Source organism: Harpia harpyja, chromosome 2, assembly GCF_026419915.1.
Source record: "Harpia harpyja isolate bHarHar1 chromosome 2, bHarHar1 primary haplotype, whole genome shotgun sequence".
NCBI classification, from domain to species: Eukaryota; Metazoa; Chordata; class Aves; order Accipitriformes; family Accipitridae; genus Harpia; species Harpia harpyja.
Genome location: NC_068941.1, coordinates 90,186,580 through 90,214,301, shown reverse-complemented (window position 1 = coordinate 90,214,301; position 27,722 = coordinate 90,186,580). Strand labels below are relative to the sequence as shown.

At 66.9% G+C, this 27,722-nt stretch overlaps 4 protein-coding genes across 5 annotated transcripts; 1 reads left to right on the top strand and 3 right to left on the bottom strand.

Annotated features, from left to right (window-relative positions):
• Positions 1-1,152: 1,152 nt before the first annotated feature.
• LOC128139029 (RING finger protein 145-like) lies at positions 1,153-6,221 on the bottom strand. 2 transcript variants are annotated; one of them, XM_052780916.1, is made up of 10 exons: positions 5,978-6,221; positions 4,808-4,916; positions 4,636-4,727; positions 3,926-4,161; positions 3,579-3,754; positions 3,294-3,434; positions 2,885-2,977; positions 2,475-2,622; positions 1,931-2,287; positions 1,153-1,822 (listed from the first exon to the last, which is right to left on the bottom strand). In XM_052780916.1, exons 1-10 carry the CDS (start codon positions 6,144-6,146, stop codon positions 1,301-1,303), a joined length of 2,043 nt encoding a protein of 680 aa, XP_052636876.1. In that variant the 5' UTR covers positions 6,147-6,221; the 3' UTR covers positions 1,153-1,300. The 2 variants fall into 2 exon arrangements, with proteins under 2 accessions (XP_052636876.1, XP_052636875.1); XM_052780915.1 differs by having other exon boundaries at positions 2,885-3,067; positions 5,978-6,219.
• Positions 6,222-14,890: 8,669 nt separating this feature from the next.
• On the top strand, positions 14,891-17,411 carry LOC128139027 (C-type lectin domain family 4 member F-like). The gene is made up of 7 exons (XM_052780912.1): positions 14,891-15,104; positions 15,248-15,364; positions 15,480-15,560; positions 16,115-16,171; positions 16,297-16,448; positions 16,838-16,950; positions 17,032-17,411. Exons 1-7 carry the CDS (start codon positions 15,038-15,040, stop codon positions 17,186-17,188), a joined length of 744 nt encoding a protein of 247 aa, XP_052636872.1. The 5' UTR covers positions 14,891-15,037; the 3' UTR covers positions 17,189-17,411.
• A 1,196-nt stretch (positions 17,412-18,607) lies between these two features.
• AP5S1 (adaptor related protein complex 5 subunit sigma 1) lies at positions 18,608-19,725 on the bottom strand. The gene is made up of 2 exons (XM_052780913.1): positions 19,496-19,725; positions 18,608-19,167 (listed from the first exon to the last, which is right to left on the bottom strand). The coding sequence occupies exons 1-2, from the start codon at positions 19,678-19,680 to the stop codon at positions 18,741-18,743; spliced, it is 612 nt and encodes a 203-aa protein (XP_052636873.1). The 5' UTR covers positions 19,681-19,725; the 3' UTR covers positions 18,608-18,740.
• Positions 19,726-21,636: 1,911 nt separating this feature from the next.
• On the bottom strand, positions 21,637-27,718 carry CDC25B (cell division cycle 25B). Its single transcript, XM_052780911.1, is given in 17 exon segments — positions 21,637-21,840; positions 22,108-22,140; positions 22,142-22,220; positions 22,346-22,479; positions 22,778-22,876; positions 22,990-23,052; positions 23,426-23,521; positions 23,639-23,818; positions 24,041-24,115; positions 24,254-24,388; positions 24,633-24,752; positions 24,833-24,940; positions 25,079-25,115; positions 25,298-25,339; positions 26,549-26,600; positions 27,262-27,389; positions 27,551-27,718. Coding segments are annotated over 17 exon segments (1,629 nt in total). The 5' UTR covers positions 27,658-27,718; the 3' UTR covers positions 21,637-21,699.
• Positions 27,719-27,722: the final 4 nt, after the last annotated feature.

The following is a 27,722-nucleotide window of genomic DNA, read 5'->3' as shown; positions in this document are numbered from 1 at the left end:
TGTGGGTCCCTCCGCTGGGACTGGCCCCCTGGGGAGACATGTTCCCTGGCACGGCTCCGGTAATGGGCCCTAATGGAAGCAGCGCGGCCAAGCGCTGGGGGGGGGGCGGCAGCACTGTGGGGGCTGCCCCCGCTCATGGCTGGGGGTGAGGGGGGATGTTCGGGGCCCCTCGCTCCAGCCACCCCCACAGTAAAACCCCGTGGGGCCAAGCAGTGGGGTGGGGGCTGCTGCACCCACCGCCCAGGGGCACCCACAGGGACCCCCGCCCCCCCCCCACACCTGCTTGCTGTGAATAGAGGGACACTGGGGAGGGGGCCGGGACCCCAGGGCAGTCGGGCTCCAGGGGGGGTCCAGGGGGGGACACAGAGGGTCTCACCCCTGCTCGCCTCCTCCCAGATGGGTTTTACGGACAGGCTTCTCCCTCCTTCCAGCTAATGGGCTGCGGGGCCCATGGGAGCCGCCGTGTTAGGGTAAGTGCAGGGTGGGGCTGAGCTGGAAGGGGGGAGCCCATTTATTGCCTCCCCAGGGACCCCCAGCACTGAGACCCCCCCCCCTTCCCCTGCGGGCAGCACTGGTGCTGCCAGGAGGGCTGGGTCCCTCCCGCAGTGGGCAGATGGGGACCCCCACGCAACCGGGATCCTGCCCCCAAACTGCCCCTCCTGGGGGGGGCTGGGGATGAGGGGGGAGAGGATGGGGACCCTGGGCAGGGCTCGGCCTCAGCCCTTGGCCCCAGTCTCACCTGGGCTGGCGAGGGGCCCCCCAGTCCCGTCCTGGCACGGGGATGGGCACAGGGAAAGGGGTTTGGCAGCAGAGCTGGGAAAGGCGACCCACACCAAGCCCACGCCAGACCCATGCCACCCCACACCAGATCCATGCCGAGCGCAGGCCATCCCCCCCCCCCAGCCAGGACCACCCCAAAGCCCCCCCAAGCCCCCCACCGCCCATGCCAAGCCCCCCCGGTGCATGTCACCCGTGCCATCTAGTGGGGTAAGGCCAGAAGGCAGCCGGGCACCCACCGGGCACCCGTTGGGTGCCCACCCCTCCCACGCCTGAAGCAGAGCCCTGTGTCCCCCCCCCAGGGACACCATCCTGGCACAGGGCACCGTCCCAGCACGGGGTGGGCAAGATGAGCAGCCCCAGCCCTTGGGCGCAGCCGCTTCAGCTCCGGTTTTATTGCAAAAAGAGTCCGTGGGGATGCGGGCACTCGGGGACGCTGGTGCCATGCGGGGTCCCGGCCCCGCTTGCTGCCGGCATGGCCCCCGCGGAGGGACCCCGGCATCGGGGGCGGCAGCCCGCGGTACTAGGAGGTACGGTCACTGCTGTGGGAATCCCCGCTGTCCCTTGCGCCGAGCTCAGGGCTGGCAAAAGCCTCCGGGCTGGTGGGCGAGGGGGACAGATGCTGCGTGTCCGGGACGCCGGGGTGAGGGTCCCCGGCGGGCTGCGGGACGGCACCCGCTTCTCGTTCCTGCGGGGCAGAGGTGTCGGGATGAGCAGGGTGGTGGGGGCTGCGGTCCCCAGCCCCATGGTCCTGGGAAGCCCCACTGTCCCCCTGGCCTGAGACCACGCTGTCTACGCCGGGCAGCCTGTCCTCCCGGGGCCGAGCCGGGGCTGGGTTCGCGGCGGCTCCTCCGTCCTCCGGCACCTCGTCCCCACCGGCCGGTGCCGGGCGAGCCGCCCTCCCAATGCCGTGATCCTCCTCGGCGGCCACCGGCGTGACTTGCTGGTGGCACATGGGGCACGTGTCCTGCACGTAGAGCCACTTGCGGAGGCAGGCGGCGTGGAAGAAGTGACTGCAGGGGGTGATGACGGCCACCTGCATGTCCTGCGGGCAGGGAGAGGACATCACCCGGTGGGCAGGAGACCCCCCTGGGCTGCCCAGAGCGGGGTCCCCCCGACACCGCAGGGCTGCTGGCGAGGGGAGGGGGCTGACCTGGAAGCAGATGGCACAGACATCGTTGTGGTCCTGCAGCTGCCCGCCAGTGGCCCGGGGCAGGGAGTTGATCTTCTTGGCAGCCTCGCGGCGCAGCAGAAAGCTCCTCCAGCCCGACTGAGCGCGCAGCCAGACATTGAAGTAGGAGTGGATGATGATGACGGAGGCGCCCATCCAGCTCCACTCCCCGAAGAGGGACTCCCAGGTGCCGTAGCCCACCACGCAGACGGCCACCAGGAACTCCAGCACCCGGCTCACCGCGTTCACGCAGTAGATGATCTCGTCCATCCGCTCCAGCGGCGTGTCCTGGAGCAGCTCCACCATGAAGAGGGCGTAGATGAAGAGGGTGCCCATCACCTGGGGGGTGGCGGGACAGCACCTCGTTGACGGTGGCCGGATGCCAGATCGCACATCCCCACCCAATGTTCCCAGTCGGGGCTGGGGGAGGGTGACTGGGGCAGGGTTGTGGGCACGGGACGGGCAGGGATGCCCACCCCGGGGGGCCCAGTGAGACCCCAGTCGGGGGGAGCGGGAGCTGCTGTACCTGCAGAGAGGTGAGCATGCAGCTGGAGACCAGGATCAGCAGCCAGAAATCCAGGTGGAAGAAGTGGGCGATCTTGTAGGCCATGAAGCAAGGGAAAACCAGCAAGAAGAGGCACGTGCTGACGCCGCGGAAATGCTTCCAGGGGCTCCTAGGGGAGGCACGGCTCAGCGGGGCCGTGCCCACCCCGGGAGCAACACCCACCGCCCTGGGACCCCACGCTCCAGCCTCCTCCTCTGGCACCGATTCTGCCCAAAAACAGGCAGTGAGGACCCGAGGCGGAGGGAGCACGTGGAGGGCACGGGACCCAGCCTGGCTCTTCCCCGACGCAGGGCGGGAGGAACCCCACCGCTCCTCCCCACTGCCCCCCAGCACAGGGGACCAGATCCTGCTGCTCTTCCTTCCCCCAGTACCTGTTGCGGGAGGCCCCCAACGCCAGCACGATGGGATCAGCTATCTCGATCATGGACTGCAGCGTGGAGGTCACCACGATGAAGAGGATGATGCTGAGGAGGAAGGTCCGCTGGAGGATCTGCAGGTCGAGCAGCCCCGTCTGCAGCGCCAGCAGCAGCAGCGTCACACCCTCCGTCACCCCCCTGCCAGGAGCGGGGCGTGAGGCCGGCGGCCGCAGGCACGTGCCACGTGGCACCGCGTGTGCCGTGCCCCGGTCACCCCTCGGGGACGCACCCCGGTCCCCAGATCCCTTGTGACACCCCCGTCCTCCCCACCCTGTGCTGGGCTCCCGCATGCAAACTGGGCTGGGAGGAGGGATGCCTGCCGGTGCCCCCCGCCTGCCCGTGCCCCCCGCCGCCGCGGGCTCACCTGTGCATGACGTTGCCGTTCTGGAAGGCGCCGAAGCCCAGCAGGTAAAACTTGCAGAGGCTGAGGACGCCCAGGGCGAGGTAGGAGACGGTGAAGGTGAGGCCGATGAGGGAGTACGGCGTGCTGCAGCACTCGGCCGCGCTGCAACGCAGCCCGGCGTGAGCGCGGATGCTGGCAGGGGCCAGGCAGCACAAAACAGAGCCCCAGCCCCTCCTCACCCTCCTCCCGCAGCCGCGCCAGAGGAAGGCTGACCTCCCCCCAGCTCCTGCCTGCCCTGGTCCCTACCTGCTGAGGAGGAGGAAGAGGAGGCCCTGCTGGGCCAGGGGACTGCTGGAGGAGGTGAGGAAGGAGGAGAGCCGGAGGGAGAAGAGCACCAGCCAGAAGACGAGGAAGAGGAGCGGGATGGCCAGCTGGCTCCAGAGGGACACCCCCAGCGCGACCAGCCGGTACACCTCCAGCGCCTGCGGGGACGGGATGCTCAGCGGAGCTGCCCCCCATCCCGCCCCACACGTTGGGGGCAAGGAGCGTACGGGTGGGGCCCGGCGGTGCGAGGGGACAGCCCTGCAGCCGACCCAGCATCAAGCCGGGCTCAGCATGGGACCCTCCATCCCGCAGCCCCCCGCCCCGCTCACCTGCACAACCTCCCGGCAGGCGGCGGCAGCCAGCTGGAAGGGGACGAGGACGTGGGAGCCGAGGACGTAAAGCACCTCCAGGGCGGTGAGGATGGCGGCAAAGGTGTCGAGGACGGGCAGGGCGTGGAGGGGGAGGCCGCAGAGGCGAGCCAGCACCGGCAGCAGCGGGGCACCGAACAGCCAGGGCTGCCTGCTCCTCATCAGGAGGGAGCAGAGGACGCACAGGCAGAGCTGGCCTGCGGAGGGGACGGGGACGCCTGGGCATGCGGGAGGATGCGGGACCCCCGTGCCCCCTCCCTGGCTCCCCCGGCACAGCCACTTTGCGCCGGCACCCGCCGCGGGAGATGGGGGGCTGGGGGCAGGCGCTGGCCGGGGGGGGACGCCTGGCAGGCAGCCCTGCCCCACGGCAAACCCTGCTGCTGCCCTCGCCCCGCCACAAGCAGCACCCCGAGACCACCCAGCCCCTTCCCCTGCGAGCCCCGGGGGTGGTGGTGGCAGCGGAAACCCCCCAGGGCTCATGTCTATCCCCCCTGCTCCATGCCAAGCGGCGCGGACCATCCGGCTCAGCCGTGCCATCGTCACCCACCACGCCGTCCCTCAGGTGACGGCTCCTGCGGCCGGGTCAGCGCAGGAGACCCTCACCCTGCCCAGTGCCACCTCCCGTCCCCTGACAGGGGACGTCTCGGGGGGCTGGGACCCCCCCGGCTCACCTGCGAGGGCGGTGGCGAAGCGGCCGAGCGCCGCGGGGTCGCTGTACACGGCGCCCTGGAAGCCATACTCCAGCTCGCGGCGGACGTAGTCCCTGCAGGGAGAGAGGCTCAGCCCCCGGCCCCCCCTCCGCCGTGCCCCGGCACGGCAACCCCCCGAGCCCCCCGGACTCACCTGGCCACCGTGTGCCCCGCGCCGAGCAGCAGCGCGGTGAGGAGGTGGAGGTAGAGCTTCACCAGGGACCGCACCGGCAGCATCAGCACCACCAGGCACAGCAAGTGGCCTGCGGAGATGGGGGGGACAGGGGGGTGAGACGGACCCACTGAGCCCCCCTGCCTGGCTGAGCCCCCCCTCCAGCCAGGCAGCCCCTGCCGGTGACACGGCCGTCACCGCGCGCAGCGCCGGGGTGGCGCGGGCAGGATGGGACTGGGAGAGGGACACCTCCGGGGTCCACAGCTGTCCCCGCTGCCAGGGGACACACGGTGCCGGGGGGGCACAACGTTGGGGACGCAGCGTCCGCCGGCCCTGGGGACAGCCCCACACCCAGCGGGTGTCCGCAGGGGCTGCTGCGGCGAGATCCCAGGCACGGCCAGCCCTTGGGTTGTCCCCAAACGTGGCCATCCTCTGGGATGTCCCCCCGTGTCCCCAGCCTGGCCACCCCAGGGTGTCCCCCTGTGTCCCCAGCCTGGTCATTCCTGGGGTGTCCCCCCCTGTCCCCAGCCTGGTCATCCCTTGGGGTGTCCCCTTGTGCCCCCAGCCTGTCTGTCCCCTGGGGTGTCCCCCCGTGCCCCCAGCCTGGCCAGGGCCTGGGTGTCCCCTTGTGTCCCCAGCCTGTCCATCCCTCGGGGTGTCCCCAACCTCTCCATCCCTCGGGGTGTCTCCACCACGTCCCCAGCCTGTCCAGCCTCTGCATGTCCGCAGCTTGGTCATCCCTTGGGGTGTCCCCTTGTGTCCCCAGCCTGTCTACCCCTGGGGTGTCCCCCGTGTCCCCAGCCTGTCTGTCCCCTGGGGTGTCCCCCTGTGTCCCCAGCCTGGTCATTCCTGGGGTGTCCCCCCCTGTCCCCAGCCTGTCCATCCCTTGGGGTGTCCCCTTGTGTCCCCAGCCTGTCTACCCCTGGGCTGTCCCCCGTGTCCCCAGCCTGTCTGTCCCCCGGGGTGTCCCCCCGTGTCCCCAGCCTGGTCATTCCTGGGGTGTCCCCTTGTGTCCCCAGCCTGTCCACCCCTTGGGGTGTCCCCACGATGTCCCCCCCCCCTGCCCCCAGCCTGTCCATCCTCGGGCTGCCCCCCCCGTGTCCCCAGGGTGGCCGCCCCCCCCTCTCCCCCCAGTCCCGCCGCAGCCCTCACCCAGGCAGTAGGCGCCCCGTAGGGCGGGGGGCCGGAGCAGGGGGGGGTCCCCGCGGCGGGGCCGCAGCAGGTCGCCGAGGGCCGCCGCGTCCCAGCGGTACAGCAGGTCCAGCAGCGCCAGCCCCGGCACCCGCAGCGCCACGTTGGCCACCGCCTCCAGCCGCGCCATGGCCGGGGGGGGCCGGGGAAGGGGGTCCGGGGTTGGGGGGGGGGGGTCCCCGCGTCCCGCAGCCCCGCCCGGGGGGACAGGGGGGACCCCCGACGCTGCCCCGGCCGGCTCCTCCGGCCCGGCAGGGGGCGCGCGTCCCGCGCCCGGCAGGGGCCCGTCTGCCTCTCGCCGGGGCCCGGCCGCCTCCCGCCGGGAGCTCCCTCTCCCGCTTCTCCCCCCTCCCGCTTCTCCCGCTTCTCGCGCCGCCGCGGCCGCGGCCGATCCGGTCCCTCCGCCACTTTCGCTTTCTCCCGCCCCGCCCCTACGCCCAGCGCGCAGCGGCGAGGCCACGCGCCGGGGCGGTGCGCTGACGCTGCGCCCGCCATCTTAGAAGAGGGCGCGGCGCCGTTTCCTCCACTAGGCCTCCCGCCATCTTGGATAAGGGCAGCGCGCCGGCGGCGGGGAGTGCGCGCGGCCATCTTGGGGAGGGGGGCGGTGCTCTGCGGTGACGTCGCTCCCGCCGCCCCGCCCCGCCCAGCCCCGCGTCAGCCATCTTGGGTGAGGGCAGGCGCTGAGGGTAGGCTCTGGCCGCCATTTTGGTAGGGGAGTCGGGGAGTGGGGGGGCCTGGGGTCCCCGGGGAAGGATGGGGTCCCCTGCCCCCAGAGGGGTCCAGTGGGGGCCTCAAGGACTGTCAGGGGGTCGCCTGAGGTCCCTTGGGATCAGTTGGGGTCCTCCGGGGTCACCTGGGACCAGATGGGGCCCTCTGGGGTGAGGTGGGGTCCTTTGGGGTTGGCTGAGGTAGTGTGGGCTCAAGCGGGGGTCCTCTGGGAATGGGGGGGACCCCATGGGAATATCTGGAGTTCTGGGGGTCGGCTGGGGCTGGGGGGGACCCCCCAGCATTGGCTGGGATCAGTGGGGACCTCGAGGATGGGGTCCCTGTGAGCCCCATCCCTCCGGGGTCTCAGGGGCCATCGCCGCTGTGGGGGGGACGAACTGGGGGGGGTCCCATGGCAGGTCCCCTCCGCACAGAGAGGTTGTGGCTGGTTTGGCACAGCCCCCTCCTCCCCCTCCCCCTCCCCGGGGCAGTGTGGGGCCAGGGCTGCCAAATTGTGGGGGATGGATGCTCCTCTGGCCTTGGGGTGCACTGGAGAGGTCAGGGATGGCAAAGCCCCACTGCCGGGGGCATCCCGGCTGTTCCTGGGGGGGGGAAGGTTCCCCCAGGCCCCCGGGCTGAGCAGCAGGCTGCAGCTGGGAAGGGGTGGGCAGGCTGTCCTTGGCTGTCCCCATGCACAGGGGACCCCAGAGACCTCAAGCTGCCACAGGGAGACCCCAGAGACCCCAGGCTGCTTCTGCATGTGGGTGCCCATGGCTGGGTACTGCGAGTGCTTTGAAAACTCGGAGCTGATCTTTAATCATAAGTTGAGAAAGCAGGGCGGGAGCTGAAGGCGCACAGGGTCCCGGCGTGGAGCTGCTGCCATGGCACGGGGACGTACCAGGCATGAGCCGGGCCGGTCCTGCCATCGTCCTCTCCTGGCTTCCCCTTGCCAATGCTGCTGCGGGCGTCTGGTATCCCAGGGAGGACACCCTCCAAACCCTGCAGCCCGTCCCCCCCAAACCCTGTTATCGGTACATCTCCTACGGGTGAAGCTGATTTTTCCCCCTGCTATACCGGGAAGCAGAGCTGCGGGCACAGCCCATGCTGCCAGAGGGGCTGCGTGCCCCGTCACGGGGCTCTTCTCCTCCCAGTTCGGTGCAGGATGGTTTGAGGTGCAACACCCAGTCTGGCGCTTCCCTGCTGGGTCAGGCTGGGCCTTTTCTAGCTTGAATTTTGCCGTTAGAGGCAGCAACAGGGCACCCCCCACTTCGGCTTCATCTCTTCCCCCTCCTTCCCTTTCTCCCTGGGGAAAAGGATGGGACTGGGACAGACCTTCCCAGCAGCAGCACCCCAAGTCCCGCTTTCTGCTGGGTTTCCACCTCAAACCTGTCCCGTTTCTCCCGGGTTTTGCTCTACCCCGGCCTGGGGCGAAGGGAGCCGCTCGCTCGGCAGGCATGCAGCCTGGGCTTCTCTGTGCACTGTGTGTCCCCGGGGGACCTGAGCAAGAAGTCAGACCTCGGAGTTAATAAATCAGCTCGAGTAATAATCACAAGGCCGTTTCCTAAATTACTTCTTCCCCTGCATATGCATCCGTACGGCTCCTCGGGGACAGTCGGCGGAGCCCGCTTGTCTCTGGGAATTGCCTGTCACCCGCGTGGTGACATCCTGAGCGGCGCTAATTGCTCGTTTAATGGGGCTGGTGGCTCTGGAGGAGAGGGACTTCTCCCCTGGTTTCACTTGGGGCTGAGTTTGCCGAGGTGGTGGATCCCGCAGACGGTGCTTGCGAGACAGCCCGGTCCCCCTGGGAGCTGGTCGGAAAGCAGCCTCCGGTGGGATGCTCCGCTCCGCCAGCATCAGGGGGGCCGAGGTTCCCGGTCCTGCTGAAAAAGAGGGCGCAGGCACCCCAAAACTGGGCACTGGGCTGGGGCCGGGGCCGGGCCGGGCCGGGCTCTCAGCTCCCCATCCCTGTGTCTGTGGAGCCGGGCTGGCAGCACCCCCGGCTGGGGGGCAAGAGGAGGGAGTTGGATGCAGCTGGAGGGCTGCAGATGTGCCGGTCATGCCGTAGCCCAGGGGGGGTTTGCAGAGGGACCCCCAAGAGCCCCCACAGGGGCTCCACAGGGGTCCCAGCCATCCTGGTGGGGTGACAGGGGACAGCCCCATTTTGCCCTCCCCCTGGTTGGGTGGCACAGGGGGGCTGGAAGACCAGTCCCCCCCCCACCGTAGGCATCCATCCGCTCGGCATCCAGCTCCTGCCTGCTCCCCCTGCCCCCCCCTCTGCCTGCAGGCAGCGCGTCTGCGGGGTCTGCACGTCCTCGGCGTGGGACTTGCCACGGTGCATTGGCAGGAGCAGAGCGAGGAACCCAGGAGACTCCGGGAGAGGATCCAGCCAAATCCCTCGCTGGAGAGATGCCAAAGCGAGAGGGGGGCACGCAGCTGGCACAGCTGCAAAGCCCCAGTACCAATGGTGGGGATGTCCCCCTCTCCCAGCCCCAAACCTGCTGCCGTTGGCGTGGCCGGTGGCACTCGCTCTCCTCCGAGATGCCGAGAGGAGAGGCTGGTGCCGAATTTTACCGCCCGTGCAACTGGGAGCGTTTAAACGTGCCGACCAGGAGCATCTTCGTGCTCCTGCCACAGCACCCACGGCCAAAACAGCCCGAACGGTCTGCAAAGCCTCGTTCTGTGTCAGTTCATCGCTGAGGATGGTTCCTGACTGAGCCCCGGGCTGAGCACCGATTCCTGCCGCCAGTCAGGGCAGGGGACGGGGGGGGTCCCGGGGATGTGGTGAGCCAGGCTGGGGACACCCTGCTGCTGTACTGGGACACAGCTCATCAGCGGGGAGGGGGACGTAAACGCACGGGGACAGCAGCATCGCCATCGCCGGACCCCGTGCAGCACAGACCCTGGGACAGCACACGTGGTCCCGGGCTTTCCGCCCGGGCACCCGTGACCCCGTAGGGATGGGGAGAAAGGTCCCAGCAAGGGTGGGCAGAGAGATTTAGTGGGAAACCTCCTGGGGACCAGAGCGGTGGGTGACAGAGGGGACCAGCAAGAGCTGCCCTCAGTCCCTGTCACTCTTGTACCCTCCCTTGGTGATCTGCAGATACTCGGCCCGTGCCTCAGTTTCCCCATGGGGCAGCAGGGAGCGCACGGCTCCCGCATCCCGCAGGCGGGAAGGACCGGCTTTTGGTGCCGGGGCTCCAGGGAGCAGCTGGGGCTGTCAGCACCGGTGGAGTGACCTTGCATCCGTGGGACCCCCCGAGCTGTCCTGGGTCCAGCTGTGGCAGGCTGGAAGGGGGGACATATCCTGCTCTTGAGGCATTTCCTCGGTGCCTGCGGTCAGCGTGCAGATGGGACCCCCTATGCCAAGCCGGGGTGATGGGGTGCTCATGGGGGGGGGCAGCTGGCCGAGAGAGGGTGAAAGAGGAGGAGCAGCACCGGGCAGCCCCGTGCCAGCCCTGGGCACCAGGCGGGAGCATCCCTGCTCAGAGCAGCATGAAATCGCCTCCCCAGCCCCAACTTACAACAACCGGGGTGGCACGGAGGCACCCCCAGGCCACGGCACCCTGCCTTGGGGTGCAGGGTCCCCTGGGCGAGAAGGTGCTGCTGCTTGGCTTTGGCCTTGGGGAGCAGGGTGAGACACCTGCCCGAGACTCGGCTGGGTTAGATTAGACGGGACTAGGTTGGATTAGATTAGATTGGAACTGGAAACATACCAGGTGGAGGGAAGGAGAGGATGGACAGGTGGGTGGATGGATGGACGGACAGACAGACGGATGGATGGCTGAGTGCAGGGGTGCAGTGGGGTGCAGGTGATCTTCCCGGCAGAGCCCCAGAACAAGGTTTTCCCCTCCAGCTCCTCGTCAGAAAGCGGGCTGAGTCAAGCTGGACTGGCTGGGCCAGAGGTGGGTGCCGGGAAGGTTTAGGCAAAGCCCTCATGCAGAGAGAAGCACGGGGCGATGGGTGTCCCTGGAGCATCCTCTCATGTGGCACCACCCGGTTTTGAAGGAATTGTCCGCTATTTGACATCATTTGTTCTCTGTTTTGTGCCCTGGTTTGGGTCCGTAGCCTGGAGCGAGAGCTCCTGCCTGGAGCCCGGGCTCCTGCCTGCTGCTGCAAAGCTGATCGTGAATGACTTGGGGGTTTTCTGCTCCCCGACGGGCAGAGGGACATTGCCCGAACAGGAGCTGTGCCCAGTCTGGGAAAAGCCCTGGGGATCTCCTGCTGACAGGAGCCGTCTCTGGCCGTAACTCCCACATCTGCCGGCAGAGCCGGAGTGTTTGGTGGGGATGCGCGTGCAGGTCCTCGTGCCGGCCTCATCCTCTTCCTGACCGTGAAATGCCGTGACTCTGCCAGGGACCTCAGAGGGAGAGGCTGCCCCTCGGTTATCAACCCGGGGCTTCTCCCTGCCTTCAAGCCTGCCTGGAGCTGCCTGCTGCTGTCACCGATGGATAAGGGATGGGGACAGACTCCAGCGCGACAGTCCCCGCTCCCTGATGTTATCATATAACGTCATGGTATCATGACGACATCTCTTGGCGTTACTGCAGGACCTCTCTCCCATTATTTTTCAACAGTCTTGGGAGTCTGGAGAGGTCCTGGTTGGCTGGAAGCTGGCAAATGTTGTCCCAGTTTTCAAGAAGAGTAAGGAGGAAGACCCTGGTAATTACAGCCTGTCGGTCTCACTTCAGTGCCTGGTAAAATGATGGAGAAAGTTATTCTGGGAGTGCTTGAAAACCACCTGAGAGACAATGCAGTCACTGGCCATAGCCAGCACTGCAGCACAAGAGGCAAGTCCCGCTTAACCAACTTAATTTCCTTTTACGACAAGGTCGCCTATCGAGTTGACCAAAGGCAGGCAGTAGATGTGGGGTTTGGGGATTTTAGCAAAGCTTTTGATACGTCTCTCACAGTATCCTTCTGGACAGAATGTCCAGCACACAGCTAGACAAGACCATAATACGTTGGGTCAGCAACTGGCTGATGGGTCGGGCCCAAAGGGTTATAGTAAATGGGGTGACATCAGGCTGGCGGCCGGTCACCAGTGGGCTTCCCCAGGGCTCAATTTTAGGGCCGTTGCTCTTTAATGTTTTTCTAAATGATGTAAATGATTTATCAAGAGCAATTGCCAGATTCTCCACCTGGGACAGGGCAATCCTGGTTATACATACAGACTGGGGGACAAGAGGCTGGAGAGCAGCCCCGCGGAAAGAGATCTGGGGGTTTGGGTTTATAGCAAGTTGAATAGGAGTCAACAGCGTGCCCTGGCAGCCCAAAGGGCCAACTGGGTCCTGGGGTGCATCCAGCACAGCATGGCTAGCCCGTTAAGGGGGTGATTGTCCCACTCTACACCGCAGTGGTGCGGCCCCACCTCAAGTACTGGGTGCAGTTTGGAGCACCTCAATAGAAGAAGGACATCAAACTGTTAGAGTTGAACAGGCTCCCCAGGGAAGTGGTCACGACACCAAGCCTGACAGATTTCGAGGAGCATCTGGATGATGCTACATCATGACTACATCTGGTTTAGTTTTAGGTAGTTGATCATAGAATATCTCGAGTTGGAAGGGACCCATCAGGATCATCAAGTCCAACTCCCTGCTCCTTGCAGTGCGATGGACTTGATGTTCCAGATGGGTCCCTTCCGACTCGAGATATTCTATGACTCTATGATTCACTGCTTGTGCAACTCGCAGCCAAGCCAGCTTCCTTCCTCCTCCTCGGCTGTTTTGTCTTCCTCCAGCATCATCCATCCTCTTGTTGACGGATGTTGGGGAACATCAGCCCTGACTCACCCCGTTTCACAACGCTGAAAACCCCGGCAGCATCCTCTCACCCCTCAAAGTCCTGGCGGCTCCAAATGGGTGAGCACCTCTGTCTGATGCCGCTCACGGATTTGGTGGTGCTGTATCCCTGGAAAACTTTATAAAAATTCAGGTAGGAAACAAAAGACTCCAGGCATTATAGTCCATATCCACATTATGTAGGAATGATGGAGTTGTGTTGACAGAAAAGCAAAGCGCAGCCCAATAAATTAAATGTTATTATTATGCCAATATGTAGAATCATAGAATATTGTGAGTTGGAAGGGACCCATCAGGATCATCGAGTCCAACTCCCTGCTCCTCGCAGGACTACGTAAAAACTAAACCATATGACTCAGAGCGTCCTCTAGATGCTCCTTGAACGCTGACTGGTTTGGTGCCGTGATCACTTCCCGGAGCAGCCTGTTCCAGTGTCCGACCACCCTCTCAGTGAAGAGCCTTTTCCTAATGTTCAATCTAAGCAGAGAACCTTTATGGCTGGGAAGCCCAACTGAGAAAGGCAGAGTGGAGGTACAGCACCGGTGAGTGGAGAAGGATGCTGACAGCATCTACAAAATGCTAAGGAAAACCCAAGAGGCCGCAGGTCTCTGCCAGGGCAGCAAATACAATCGCAGTAACAGGAGAATTCAGTCAATCCCCCAGAGACTCGCCAATGTGAAACCAGGTTCGATGCAGAAATGATGCTCGAGGTCCCATGTAGGACCTCTCCCTGTGCCGTGTCCTCAGCCAGGAAACGCGGCTATCCGTGAGTCCTGCTCCGCCGTTCCCGGACAACGAGCCTCGGCACAAGCAGGAGGAAACTGGGGATTGCCGGGGATGGGGGTCTGGGCTCTGCGGAGCCCCTCAACCGCGCTCAGCCCTGCTGTTCCTCTCCCTTCTGGGGCTGGCCATGTAGATGTGGCTCAAGAGATAACCAGCAAAACCCAGCTCTGCTGTAGAGCCCACCCTGCAGCCAAAACCAAGAGACTTCCGAACACAAAAGCCCCACAAAAAATGTCCATTATGCTAACAATGAACTAGAGAAAAAGGTCTTTAAATGGGAAAAAAAAACCCCACGTTAAAAGGAAGTTAAATGGAGCAGCTAAAAGGGGAGGGCTTGCAGGTGAGGTGGAGAACTTGGAGAAGTGCTGTGTGGGCCTGCAGGGACCCTCGGTGGTGGCCCCTCGCTGTCCCAGTGCACCCAGGGCTGCCTCCAATTCGGTGCTGGCGGCTGGCTCCGAGCCGGCCAGCAACTCGGCTGGAGCTCAGGGGGTGCTGGGGATGGGGACAGCACCGTCACCGCAGCTGGTGGTGGCCAGGATGGGGGGGTCCATGCCCTGGGGAGGGGGAGCAGGGAAGGAGAAGAGCAGGGGAGGAGGAGGATGAAGGTCTGCCCACCGCAGGGCCACTGGCCCATGCCAAGGGGGGCTGGGGGGGAAACGTGCCTCCAGGCTTATTAGCTATTTGTCCATTTGTCAAAAAAGCAGTTTCTGCACATTTGAAGATATTTCCAGTGCCTGTGTCAAACACGATGGTGGTTTGGGACGAAATGAGGAAAAAAAACCAAAAACCAGAAGTCCTGAAATACCACATCCTGGTGTTACCAGAGCAGAGCGTGGGCAGCTGGGGGCCTGGGGAGAGCGTGGTGCCGGCACCGGCGAGGTCTGTGCCATGGGTGGTGGTGCCGGCTGTCCCGCCACAGCGCCCAGGGTCGGTGCTGGGTGTCCCCGAGCAGACCCCGTGGCAGCGGGCACAGACCCCCGCTTTGGGGTTCACCGCCGGCAGGGATCTCCAGCCCGGTGCTGCCGGCAAGTGCCCGCCGCAGCCCCCAGCACGGTCCTGTGACAGGCGGCTTCCCCCGGTGCCAGACGGCAGCTCCCCACTCCCGACATGGCACGGATCCGGCCAGGATAGCGCCTGTCCTGGGCATCCCTCCCCATGCCCTCCGCGTGGCTTCCCAGCCGGGCAGAGCACGGCCCGCACACATCGCCAGTGTAACAGTGATGAATATGAGGATGATGATGATGATAATACAACCACCACCAGCCCTTCTCCTTGTTGATAACAGCGCGCTGCCAGCCCTGTTTGAAGCCTGCCTGCCCTGCTGGCAGATAAGGACGATGGCTCAGAGTCCGGCACCGCGCCGGGCACGCCGGGCTGGGTGCATCCCCCCGTTCTCTGCCACCGCTCACCGGGACCGGGGAGCCAGTTCCCTCCCGGGATTCAGGGGTTCCCCCAACATTTCTGCCCCTGAGGGTGGGAAACACAAACTGCAATCGAGTCGTGCTTTGGGACAAAAACCACAGGGTCAGGGTCGAGTGCCGCTCGTCAGCAGACGATGCCGCTCGGGGCGGGGGGACACGTGTGACGCTCCGGCCAGCGGCAGGAACCAGCACCCACAAGCTGCTGCGGGTGCCTGGCTGCCAGGTTCCCTTTCCCGGCACTTTGGGCTGCCCTCGCCGGCGTGCGCCAAGGCTTCGTCAGGAAGCAGCTCCCCGTGCCGTGCCGGCCACCGGGGATGGCCGCGGCAGGACCGGACCTGTACGAGAGCCTGCAGATCCACTACCCACCCAGCCCCGCTCGAGGTGAGCCCAGCCTTGCTGGGATGCTGCGGGCAGGAGCAGGCAGCTGGCTGATCCCCTTCCTTCCCCAGCCCTCTCCCAGCAGTGCCGGGGTCCCCGGGGTGGCTCAGCCCCGGCTCAGGGCACCTCCGGCTTCTCTCCCGCAGCGCCGGCGTTTGGGTCCCCTCTGGCCGCATCCCGCTGGACGCTGGGCACCATCCTGGCCATGGGCACGGGGGTGGTCCTGGTGCTGGGGGCTGCCCTGGCAGTCCTCATCACCCTGTGTAAGTGCCGCCGGGGCCGGGGGGGGGACCGGTGATGCCTGGCAGGGGCTGGGAGCAGGCAGGAGCCCGCAGGCAGCCCGGGCAGGACACTGACCCGCTGCCCTTCCCTTCCCAGACGTGCAGGGCCAGGCGGAGCTGTGGGCAGCACAGGCAGAGCTGGCGGCAGCCAGGGCCCCTCTGCTGCCTGACCCTGATGGTGAGTGGGACCCTGGGGCTGCCCTCAGTACCCCGGCCCCTGCCCGCAGCCCCTGCCCTCCAGCCCCTGCCTGCTACCACAGCCCCTGTCCCCAGCCCCTGCCTGCAGCCCCTGCCTGCAGCCCCTGTCCCCAGCCCCTGCCCGCAGCCCCTGTCTCCAGCCCCTGCCTGCAGCCCCTGTCCCCAGCCCCTGCCCGCAGCCCCTGTCCCCAGCCCCTGTCCCCAGCCCCTGTCCCCAGCCCGTCCCCAGCCCCTGCCTGCAGCCCCTGTCCCCAGCCCCTGTCCCCAGCCCCTACCCGCAGCCCCTGTCCCCAGCCCCTGTCCCCAGCCCCTGTCCCCAGCCCCTGTCCCCAGCCCCTGCCCGCAGCCCCTGTCCCCAGCCCCTGCCCACAGCCCCTGTCCCCAGCCCCTGTCCCCAGCCCCTGCCCGCAGCCCCTGTCCCCAGCCCCTGTCCCCAGCCCCTGTCCCCAGCCCCTGTCCCCAGCCCCTGCCCGCATCCCCTGCCTGGGGTGGTGGGCAGGCCACTGCTGGCTCCTCTCCCTGACCCCCCGGCAGGTCCTCGGAGCCCCAGTGAGAGCCCGGCAGTGGCGCAGAGGCGGAAGGAGCAGCTCGGTAATGTCCCTGGTCTGGGGGGGGGGGGGGGGATCATGTCTGGGATGTCTGGGATGACACCCATCCCTGGGCCGCCCTGGCCCCGGCAGCTGGCACCCCCGTCCCCACGGCTGCCCGATCCCCAGGGCGGTGGCTGCAGGGACTGTCCCTGGGCTGGCGGTACCACCGGGGGAACATCTACTACTTCTCGGGGGAGCAGAAGCCGTGGGGCGACGCGGAGGCCGCCTGCCGCTCCACGCACTCCCACCTCACCTCCGTCACCAGCCCCGAGGAGCAGGTGGGTACTCGGGGCTGCAGCACCCATCGCCGCCTTCTCCTGCCTGCACCGCCGCTGCCTGCTCCCGCGCACCTTTTTGGCCAACACTCCCTCCTGCCTGTGCCTCCTCCTGCCCACAATCCCTCCTGCCCACATTCCCTCCTGCCCGTGCATCCTCCTGCCCGCATTCCCTCCTGCCCGCATTCCCTCCTGCCCCCATTCCCTCCTGCCTGTGCATCCTCCTGCCCGTGCATCCCCCTGCCCACACTCCCTCCTGCCTGCACCCCCTCCTGCACATGCACCCTCCTGCCCACCCCCTCTCCTACCCGTGCCCCCCCCGCCTGTGCCCCCTGCCCATGCCCCCCCCCCACCCATGCCCCCTCTGCCCGCACCCCTGCCCTGTCCCACAGGACTACCTGGCGCAGGAGACGAGGGGAAAATCTTACTGGATCGGACTGGCGGCCACGGGCCCGGGGGGCTCCTGGCGCTGGGTGGATGGGGCTGCCTATTCCCAGGCCCAGAGGTGAGCTTGGGGGTGGTGGGGGGGGAAGACCAGCAGCCCCGGCACCCATCCTCCCCCGCTGATCCCACTCTGCCCCAGCAGTTTCTGGGCACCGGGGCAGCCGGACAGCACCGATTATGGGCCCTGGGGCCGGGAGAACTGTGCCCAGATCCACCCCGTGGGCAACGGTCTCTGGAACGACCATAACTGCAACTTCACCTTCCCCTGGATCTGCAAGAGGGACCTCAGCGGGCCCTGATGCCACGCTGCCGGATCCACCACCGGCCACGCTGCCGGCGTGCTGCCAGCCCCATGGCACGCGTGCCGGGATGAGCCCCCCAGGGACCTCCGCTCCTCCCTGAAGCAGGGCAGCTCCCAAGCGAGCGCCCGTGCCACGACGCTGATGCCGGTGCCATCCCGGTGCTGCCCCCCGCCGCACCGAGACCACTTTGCTCAGCTCTGATTAAACTGCTCCTGCTGCACCTCCTCCGGCTGCCTCTCGCCTTCCCCATCGAGGGGGGGTTGGCTCCATCGCCCCTACAGCCCCCAGCACGCGGTGAGGTCCCCCCCAGCCCCTCTGCCCTGCTCACCTTGGGGACCTTTGCTGGCATCAACCACGGTGCCACAGCGCTCACGTTGTGGGGGTCCCACGAGTGCCACGGGAGGGACAGATCCATCCCCTTGCCCTGCGAGCGCGGTGGGAGGGGGTACCGGGACCCCTCCGCGCCTGCAGCCCCCACCGGTGTGCCTGGCCAGATCCCACTCAGCATCACGGACAGAGAGACCCACCAGAGCCAAAGCCTAGCACTGCCGATGCCCAGCACCGCTCCCTGGGCACTTCAGCTTTACCGGTGTGGTTGTGGGGGGAAACATTTTGGGGTCTGTCCCCCCCCAGCAGCCCCTCCACAGTGTCAGGGACGTCCCCGGCACGCCGGCATGCCAGCGGTGGCAGGAGAACTGGGCATGATGTCTCCTGGCTTCCCGGCTCTTCCGGCACCCAGAAACTGCCGGGGCAGGATCCTGCTCACCGCTGCGCCCTGCGGAGCTGGGCAGGTGCGTGCCAGCTCCTGCCACCTCCCAGGGTGTCACGCGCGTCCCCTGGCCCCGAGCAGCATCATTTGGGGACAACCAAACCCCGTGCCGGGCACACGGCCACGTCCTGCCCCGCTACCCATTTATTTAATCCTCCACCCCGGTGACCCCGATGCACCAGGGCCGGTTGTACCCACCCTGGCTGTCCTGTCCCCCGCCGGGTTCCCTCCCGTCGCGAGGTGACGGACCCCCGTCTCCGGCCTTCCCGTCCCACAGCAGAGGGGACCTGCGCTGCCCTTGGCCGCTGCTCCCCCACTGGGGACCCCCCACCTTCCCCATAGCACCCAGACGGGGAAACCCCAACCCGGGGTCCCTCGTGCGGAGGGGACGGAGGTGCCCAGCACCCATCCGTCCTTCGGGCTGGCGGGTGAGAGGTTTGCAGAAGCCCCCGTGGGAGAACCACCTCTTTTTTAACGTCCATTTACGGCCCCGCAGAGCCACCACCCCGCTGTCCTGTGTGGATGAAGTGGTTCAGGAACGCGGCGCCATCGCAGCTCCGGATGGATTTTTATGGGGACGGCTATTAGCGCTACCCAACCCTCCCGCAACAGCATCGGGGGGAAATAAACGGATTAAAAACCTGCTCTTTCCTGGCTCCTTGCTCTTTATTCCTGAGCCGCTTTTCCTGTCCATCCCGCCGGGGCTTGGCGACCACCTCGGATCCCTCCCTTCTCTCTCCCCTCACCTCCGAAATATCGGAGGGGGGTACCGCCCGTAGCTCAGCGGGATGCTTTGATGCCCATCTCCCGGTCCATCGCCTGAAGGAAACGTTCGTTGAGGAAAAGCATCTGCCCGTGGGGCAGGAGACGATCGAGGAGGAGGTCGGCGGTCTCGGGTCGGAGCAGGACGTCGGCGCCGGGGCCGAGGAGTCGGAGGGAGACGAGCAGGCGGGGGGCCAGGCGGCGTAGGGTGATTTCGGCCAACGATAGATTCTCCTGGGGGTCACAAACCAAGGCGAAGGCGAGGGCCAAAACCGACAGCCAGGCTACCGTCGTTCGTTCGGGGAAGGGGTCCCCGGGGGGCAGCTGGAAAAGTCCCCCCGGGGCGTCTTGGAGCGAGATCGGTTCGTCGGGGAGCTGGGAGAGCTGGGGGGAAGACGGACGCCCCAAAGACGATTGAAGCAGCTGGCACTGGGAGGCCACTTGCCTGGGAGAGAAGAAGGGGGGGACACCCTCGTGTTAAGACCCCCCCCCACAATCCAGGGATAGGGTGACCCCCTCTATTGGGGGGCTGTCACAATTCTGGGAGTCCCACTGCGCCCAGACCCCCCCCCAAAGAAGGAGGGGAGGGATACACAGACACCCACAGAGAGGGGGTGTCGCAGCCCCAGGGGTCCCGTTGAGCCCAGACCCCTTAAAAGGAGAGGGCGGGGGGTCCCATAGAGGGGGGGGTCACCAACCCCGGGGGTCCCACCGAACCCAAGCCCACCCCCGCGGGGTAGGGTGGGGGGGGTGGCTGGGGGGGTCCCGGGTACCTGGCCACGGCCAGCAACTCCTCCTTGCGGCGGAGGCGCTGCCGGGGGGGTCCCCCAGGTCGGGGGGGGGTCCCGAAAGTCCGAGCGTAGAGGAGGCGGCAAGGGGCGGGGCTAGACGGGGCGTGGCCGGGCGTGGCGGGGGGATCCGCCCCGCCCAGCGCCAGCAGGACGAACGCCCGCACCATGGCAACGCCGCTCGCGACCCCCGGCCCGCCGCCCAGGTCACGTGGCGGGGGTAAAGGCGGAGTCGATCCCTCTTCCTCCACTCCGCCGGTTCCTATTGGCCGGCGGGAACCTTGTTCGGATTGGCGTAGCGCGGGAAAGGGCAAGGAAGGGAACGGCGGCGGGGATTGGTGGAAACCGGGAAGTGTGGGGCGGGGAGCGAGGGGAGCTTAGCGCCCACCCTTCTGCCGGGTCACGATTGGCCAAGGCTAGGTGGGCGGCGCGCCGATTGGCGGAGAGGGGCTAGTGGGCGGGATAGGAAGTACGGCCCTGAGAGGGATGGCATGGCCGGCCGGGGGGCAGGATCACCGGGGAGGGTGACAGGGCCTGGGGGACACAGGATCACCCGGGGAGGGGGGGGGGGTGTGTGACAGGGCCAGAGTGGGGGTGCCCCCCCCCCAGGCAGCCGTGTCCTGGCCGTGGGACCCCCCCCAGTCACCCCTCTGGCCCCATCCCTCCTCCCGCCCCATGCACAGCCCTGGGGATTGGGAGTGTGTGGGGGGGTCCATCCGTGACCTGCAGCCCCGCAGCCCCTGCCCCATGTGCCCCCCCCCCGTGGTGGCCCTGGGAGTGGGGCCAGGCTGCCCCACACGGGCACAGGGCCACCACCGGGTGGGGGGGGGGCCGGCAGGAGTGGGACAGAAGTTTTAGGGTCCCCTGCCCCAGCTGGCCCCCCCCCGACGCAGGAACAGCATTAAATGGGATATTTGTCCCTGCCCCAGCCCCCTGGGGAAGCCCCCAGCCCCACGGGGATGCTGTCACCCCCACCCTCTCCCCTTCAAACAGCTCTCCCAAGCCCCTCCAGCCCAGCCCAGTCACCCCAGGGTTGGGGAGCACCCACCCCACACAGCCCCCCTTTGCTTTGCGGCGCAGCCACAGACACACGCCCAGGGTTTGTTCTGCCTCCTGACTGAATTGTTAATGAATTTTTTTAAAAAACAAAACAAAACATAAAAGTAAACAAGACACAAGGGTACAGCCCAACAGGGGCAGCTCCCGGCCGAGGAAACGCTTCTTGCCCTCCCCAGTTCATGGTGCTTTGGCAGCCGGTTCATAGGCAAGTGCTGCCCCGATCCGGGGGGGGGGGGTGGGTGGTGAAGCCCCTCCTACCCCTTGAAGTTCACCACAGCTGGCTTGGAAGTGGAGAACAAACTTTAAATAAGATGGGGGGTGTGTGTAAAAAACCCCACAGACAGACAGACAAAAAACCAAAACACGGAACAAACCCAGGCTGATGCGGTCAGTGACTATTACAGGGGGCACCCCCAGGGTGCTCACCCACCCCCAGCCATCTGCCCCCCCCTCCACCCCTGGAGAAGGGCCAGGGCTGGGGCCCTGCAGCACCCACCAGCTGCAAAGGGGGTTTAAGTGCTTTTCTGCAACAGTTCTGCCAATTAAGCTCTGCCAGGGGCTTCCAGCCCTCCTGGGGGGCTCCCCACCCTCCCTGGGGGCACCCAGCCCCAGAGAGGGGCTGCTCAGCTCCATGCCCCCCCCCCCCCCGGGCTCAGGGGACATCTCCTGCAGCCCAGTGGCTTTCCCAGGGCTGGCACCCTCCAAGCCCAGGGTGCAAGGGGAAGGGGCTGGAGCAATGGCTTGGGGGGCTGCCCCACAGAGCTGGGGGGGGGGGGGGGGGGGCAGCCTGTACTTACCACAGCTCTGCCCTCCCCCCTGCCCCAAGCCCCAGAGGAAGGTTGAATCTGGCAGTGACTTATAGCCTGGGGTGGAGGGAACAGGCCCAGGCATCCCCCCCCCACCCCACTAGAGCCCCCAACCACCCTTTAGCTTTTACCCTAAACCCTTTTGAGGGTAAAAAGGTGTAAAACCACAACCATGCCTGCCACCCTGCTGCTGACAGTCAGCGATGCTGTGCAGGGTACCCAGCAGAGCAGGGCTGGGGGGGGGACCACAGGTTTTGGGCCGGGAGATGTTGCCTGATGGCAGCCCCGGGGTGGGTGGGGGGCTGCGGGGGTCCCCCGGAGCCATCAGAAGTTCTTGAGGCGGCTGTAGAGCTCCCGCTTGCTGCGCTCGCCCGCCCAGGTACGGCTCTTCAGGCGGAACTTGCGCAGGTCCTCTTTGAAGTCCTCGTGGTGCATGGGGCGATAGTCCTGGGGCTCGCAGTGTGTCTGGGCACCCCGCAGCCCCGTCAGCACCCACAGCGCAGCCCCCAGCCCCCACCCACCCACCCAGGGGCAAACCCAGCGCCCCAGGGCCCCCGGCGCAGCCCCCTGCCCCTGGAGGTACCATCCTCATGGAGGATGCTCAGAGCCTGACCCCTCCTTCCACCCCGCAGAGCCGGGTTTGGGGAGGGGAGAAGGTGTTTCCCCCCCCCAGCCCTTGACCTCCTGCCAGGGATCCCCCTCCCACACAGGGGGCAAAGGTGGGGGGCTCACCTGGTACTGGGGGAAGAACTCCCGGTACCCCCCCCTTCAAGACGTAGAGCTCAGGGTAGTGGAGGTGGGGGTACTCGTTACAGGCTCGGTCCTTCTCCCTGAGGAACCGGCACCTGCGGAATAGGGGAAGGTGATGGGAAGGGGCTGCGGCAGGGTTTGTCACGGAGTCAGGATCCAGCCATGCCCGGGGGGTCCAGCAGACCCCAGCATCCACCCTCCCACCCCCCCGCCAACTCACATCCTGGGCCCCCTCTCAGAGGAGAACTCGCAGTGGAAGATGACGATCACCCTCTTGCTGGCGTCAAAGGGCACGATGGGCTTCTTCAGCAGGAACTCCTCCATGTCCTGCTCCATCGGCAGGTTGACGGCGCCCTGGGGAGGAAGAAGAGGCAGCTTTCATCCCCGCTGCTGCCTCCCGTTTCATGCGAGGGAGGGGGGGGTGTCAGTACGCTGCCCCCAGCCTCCCCCCCTGCCCAGCATCACCCCATCTACTGGGGCACCACCACCTTTCCTCCTTCCAGTTGGGGCTCTGCAGTTTGGAGGCTGCTCAACTCCTCGGGAGGGGGGGGGAAGGGGGCTCAGCCCCTCTGAGGTTTGATGGGTTTGAGACCCCCCCACCTCACAGGACCCTCCAAGCCCCAGCCCCGAGGGGCACAGCAGCGGTTCTGACCTTGATGTGGCCTCCCTCGTACTCGTAGGGGTACCTGCAGTCCACGATCACGCAGCTCTCGATGAGGCTGCTGAACTGCCCCGTCAGCACTGCTGCCATCTGCGGGGGGAGCCCGTCACCAAGGCGGGGAGGGGGGGAGACACGGGGGGGGGGGGGGAGCCAGGCAGGCAGCCCCACGGGGGCTTTTTGGGGAGAGGCTGCTGCTCCCTTACCATTTCGGGGGAAATGTACTTCAGGTCCTGGTGCTTCCCCTCCACTGTCTGCAGGAGGTAAGCCTGGAGGAGAGGCGAGGTGCTGGGTCAGGATCTGTCCTGGGGAGACCTCCCGGAGCAGGGGCTGTCACCCCGCTCCCCCAGCCCAGAAGACCCCCCCTCTGCAACATCTGCTCCCTGCAGGGGGGGGTGGGCAGTCTGCCCAGGAGAGATATGACTGCTGCACGGTGCTGGCACTGGAGGAGCAGCGGTCAGGCTCTTCATGTCCTATGGGGGCTGCAGGCTGGAAAGTCACAGCCCCAAGTCCCCTCATCCCCAAGCAAGGGCCACCAGCTGGGTTTGGGCTCTTGTACCAGTGCAGGGCTCTGCTGATGGTCCCTCTGTTTCAGGGGAAGTGTGTGTGTGGGGGGGGGGGGCAGCACCCCCGTGGCCCTACCTTGGAGTAGTCCCCGATGAGTTCCCGGTGGTCGTTGGCCAGCAGGTTCTCAATCTCCTCACGGCAGAAGGACCTGGAGCGCAGCAGCCACGGTTTCTGCGGAGACATCTCCCCCGGTGTTAGCAAGGGCTCCAGCAGAGCCAGGTCAGTCCCATCAGGGACAGGCTGGACCCCAGCAAGGACGCCTCACCCAGAGGTTTCCCCATCACCCACCGGCTCTGCCGCCGCCGCCTCCTCGCCGGGGGTACCAGCCACACTCCTCCGCCGCTTGGTTTTGACAGGGGTGTCCCTGTCCTGGGGCCGGTCTATCCGCTTCAGGATGGGTCTGATGACACTGGTGGGCATCGAGGGCGAGCGGAAAAGCTGCTGGCGCTTGCTGCGCTTCACGGGACGCTGTGCGGGGAGAGCCTGTGCTGCTGCCTGGGGGTCTGGCATCCCCCTGCATCCCCCCCAGCACCATGAGGGGGGGAGACAATGGTCCCATTCCAGTAGCCACACAGCACCCAGGATGAGCCCACAGCCCCTGGGGCTGGTGCTGCTCACCAACCAGCCCTTTCACCCTCACCCCCAGACCCCCACTTCGAGACCCCTCCACCCCTCAAGGCTCCCACGTACCAGCTCTGCCTCCTCCTTCCTCACCAGCGGCGCGGTCAGCAGGTTCTCCATCCCCTGCGGCACATCGGCATCGCTCTGCCAGGGCAGCGGCCGGGAGGGCCACGGGGGAGAGGCAGAGGAGAACGTGAAGGTGACAAGTCCCACCAGCTGCTTCCCACCCCCCCAGGCAGGGATGGACCCCGTGGACTCCACAGGTGGAGGAGCCCTCCCTACCTTCATCTCCTCCTCATCCAGGATCTCCATGAAGCCATCGTCTTCCTCCTCAGACATGGACGAGGTCAAGGAGCACCGGCACAGTATGATGGGGCTCTGGCCTTTGGGGACATTTTCCTTCTCGGGGGTGTCAAACTGGGGAGGACACAGCCCACGGCTCAGGAGTGGGGCCAGCCCCACGCCAGGCCTGTTTGGAGACAGGGTGTCCCCGCACCCCCCCAGGCTGTGACCCCACAGCCCCTTCAGCTCCCACATCCACAGGTCTCCAGGGCAAACGTGGAGGTTGGAGCAGCAGGTCCCAGCTCAGCAACCCCTGCCAGGGGACCATCCATCCCCGGTGCCACCCCCCTCCCCGGACCCCCCCCCCAGCCCCTCTCACCAGCAGGTCAGGCGCAGAGCCGGGTCTCTGGGCGAAGGGGTCCCTTCCCACAGCTCCATCGCCAGTGGGCAGCTGGCTGCGCTGACCCGGCCTCTGCGGCTTCTTGAAGACAAACCCCTCCTGTGGCAGGGGGGACGCACGGCATTAGCACCCCCCTGCCCCTTTCCCAGCCCCCTCCCCGGCCTCGCTGCCCCCCTCACCTTGTCCTCGGGCTCCCTCCAGCCCCTCTGCTCACTGGCCCTGCGGTCATTGAACTCCCGGGAGTGGGAGATGTTCTTCAGGACCGGGCTGGCCCCCAGGAGCCGCGGCTGTGGGGCAGGTAGAGGGGTCAGAGGTGCTGCACGGTCCCTGCTCTCCCCAGCTCCATCTTCCTCCCAGCTCAGTCAGGGGCCCAGCAGGATCCGGCCTCCCCCCCGGCTCAGACCTGCAGAGCCCCCGGGACTTACTGGCAGCGAGTGGATCCTCCGGATAAGGAGCTTATTGCTGCAAGAAGCAGGGAAAGAAAAGGATGGAATAAGAGCAGGTGCCCTGGACCGGCAGTGTCCCACAACACCCCCCCCAGAGGCTGGCATGGCCCCCCCCATCCCCTGGCACGGGGACATCCTGGGCACGGGGACAGCCAGGCTTGCCAGGTCTCGCCACAGGGACAGAGGCCCTTCACTTACTCCTTGAGAACCCTCCCGGACTCCGGGATCGCTTTCTCGAAGCTGTGGGGAGAGGACAGCCACGGTTAGGGGGGATGGCACCCCGCACCCCAGCCCGGGCAGCCCCGGAGCCCCAGGGATGGGCAGCCCCAGCCCTTACAGTGCTCCCACCCCACACAGAGGCTGGCAGCCCCCCAGTGGGGGGAAAGCAGCCGAGCAGCCAGGGCTTTCAGCCCCATGAAGGGTTAAAGCCCCATCTGGACACCACTGGTTTCAGGCTGGGGGACCCCAATCCCTGGCTGGGGTGGGGCAGCGGCACGCCGGGGTGGTCCGGAGCACCCCGCTGACCTCGCTCCGTGCCCAGACAAAGCCGGCGGCAGGGCCCCGCACGGGGCGGCAGCAGCGCCCGCTCTCCACCTGTATGTAAATCCATCCGCAGTGGGGATGCCGGGGATGTTGGCCGGCAGCCATATGGCCATGCCGGCGGCACGCCGCGGCAGGACGGGGACCGACGTGTCCCCTGCGGCCGAGCACACCCAGCCCCACGGCTACCCCAGCCCCACCATCTGCCCCCAGTTAGTTACTCATTCACCCGGCACATCTGCCAGGGCCAGGCTCTGCCAACGGCCGGGCAAGCGGCAGGGGAGGGGGACGGCGAAGACACTGGCATGGCACCGGCATGGGGGGCCTCGACTGCAGCTCTCCAGGGGTGGGGGGGGGCAGGCAGTGGGCACAGCAGGCAGAGCCCCTCACCCCTGCACAGGGCAGCACCGCAGACCTTCGCTCTCAGCTGAAGCCTACACCCCCACCCTGCACCCCCCCACCCCGTGGGGCCCACGCAGCAGCACCCCAAGGCTCTCCGGGGATGCCGGAGGTGTTGGGAGCCCAGGGGGGTGCTCAGCACCCTTGCCCCGCTGCGTGGCGAGCCGGCAGCCAGCCGTCCCTGCCGGCAAAGCCCGGAAGATGATTTGGCCCAGCCGCGGCAAGGCAGCACCGTGAAGGCTTCCTGCCTGCACCCGCTGCCAGACCCCTGCCCGCAGCGGGGCTGTGCTGATCCCCGGCGCTGACACCCCCCGCTCTCCCCGGTGCGGGGTGGTTTCTCACCTCCCCAGAAGCAGATTTGGGGGGGGGACGGGGCACAGCCCCCCAGCAAGGCCGAGACGGGCACTGCAGGCAGACCAGGGCAGGCAGGGCCCATGCTGCCTGCGGGAGGCAGGGGAGGGCAAGTGGGGGAGCCCCCGGAGGGGGGACGATGGGGCAAGGGGCACTCACACTTCCTCCAGCGCTGCAGGGTCCTCCTGCGTGGGGGAGTCCAGCCCCACTCCTGGGGAAACAAGGGGCAGGGTAGCACAGTGTGGGGGGAATCGGGGCCCACTGGGGACAGAGCCATGTTCTGCTCTGGGACCCGCTCCTGCAGGGTCCTTTGCAGGATGTGGCCCGGCCAAGGAGCCCCCCACGTCCCAGCTGTGCTTCCCCACTGTGCCAGCCAGCACCGGGGAGGAGGCCATGGATGGTGGTACCTGCTGGGTGCTCACGGGGGGCCCTCACCCAGCCCCCCCCCCCCAGCGTGGCAAGGGGGATGGCACTGACCCTGGAGCACCCATCCCAGCCAGGATGTCACCCCACGTCACCCCAGCCAGGGACCCCACTGGGGTGGTCCATGGCCAAGCCCCTGGGGAGCGGGGCTGGGGGCTCTCACCCATCGTCCCCCCCAGGGAAGGGGCCGCAGTCGGAAGCGCCGGGGAGGAAGTCCCAGTTTGAAGCAGGCGCGGGCTGAGCACCCGGCGGGACTGACTCAGAGCGGGGCCAGGAGCTGGGAGCAGAGCCCCGGCACCCACATGTACCCCAAGAAGCCCCCCGCCTCAACCTCCCTTCCTTGCCTCCCCAGCCGCTCGTCCAGCCCCCCCACGCCAGAGCTCCCTCTGCACAGCCCCAGTCCGGGATGGGGAGGGGTGGGGGGCCCCGCAGCAGCACCCATCACTCACCCATGTCCGAGGACTCGGAAGAGACGGAGTCCCGGGAGGAGACCGAGGCCACCGACTCCGGGGACAGACTGGACCGCTGGCTCTGGAAGGACAGCTCCGCCACCCTCCGCTTCGGGGTGTCGCAGTAGCTGCAGGCAGGGTGAAAGCGGGGGGGGGGGGTCAGCCCGCGGGTTGCCCCTCGCCCCCTCCCCCGGGAGCAGTGGTTAATGGGGGGGGGGGGGCAAACCCACCTAACCCCCCCTTCCCTTCCCCAGGCAGGGTCCCACCCCACACCCCCGGCCCCTCTCACCTGCCCAGCCCCACCAGGTTGTCCATATCCAGCGCCAGGGTGGTGACCGGGGACATGCCCGCCCGCCCCGCCGCCAACCCGGGCAGCCCACGGCCCCGCGCCGCCATGCGGGTAGAGGAAAGCAAATCAGAGCGCAATATTAAAGTATTAAATCCTTGCGGGGACCTTCCCC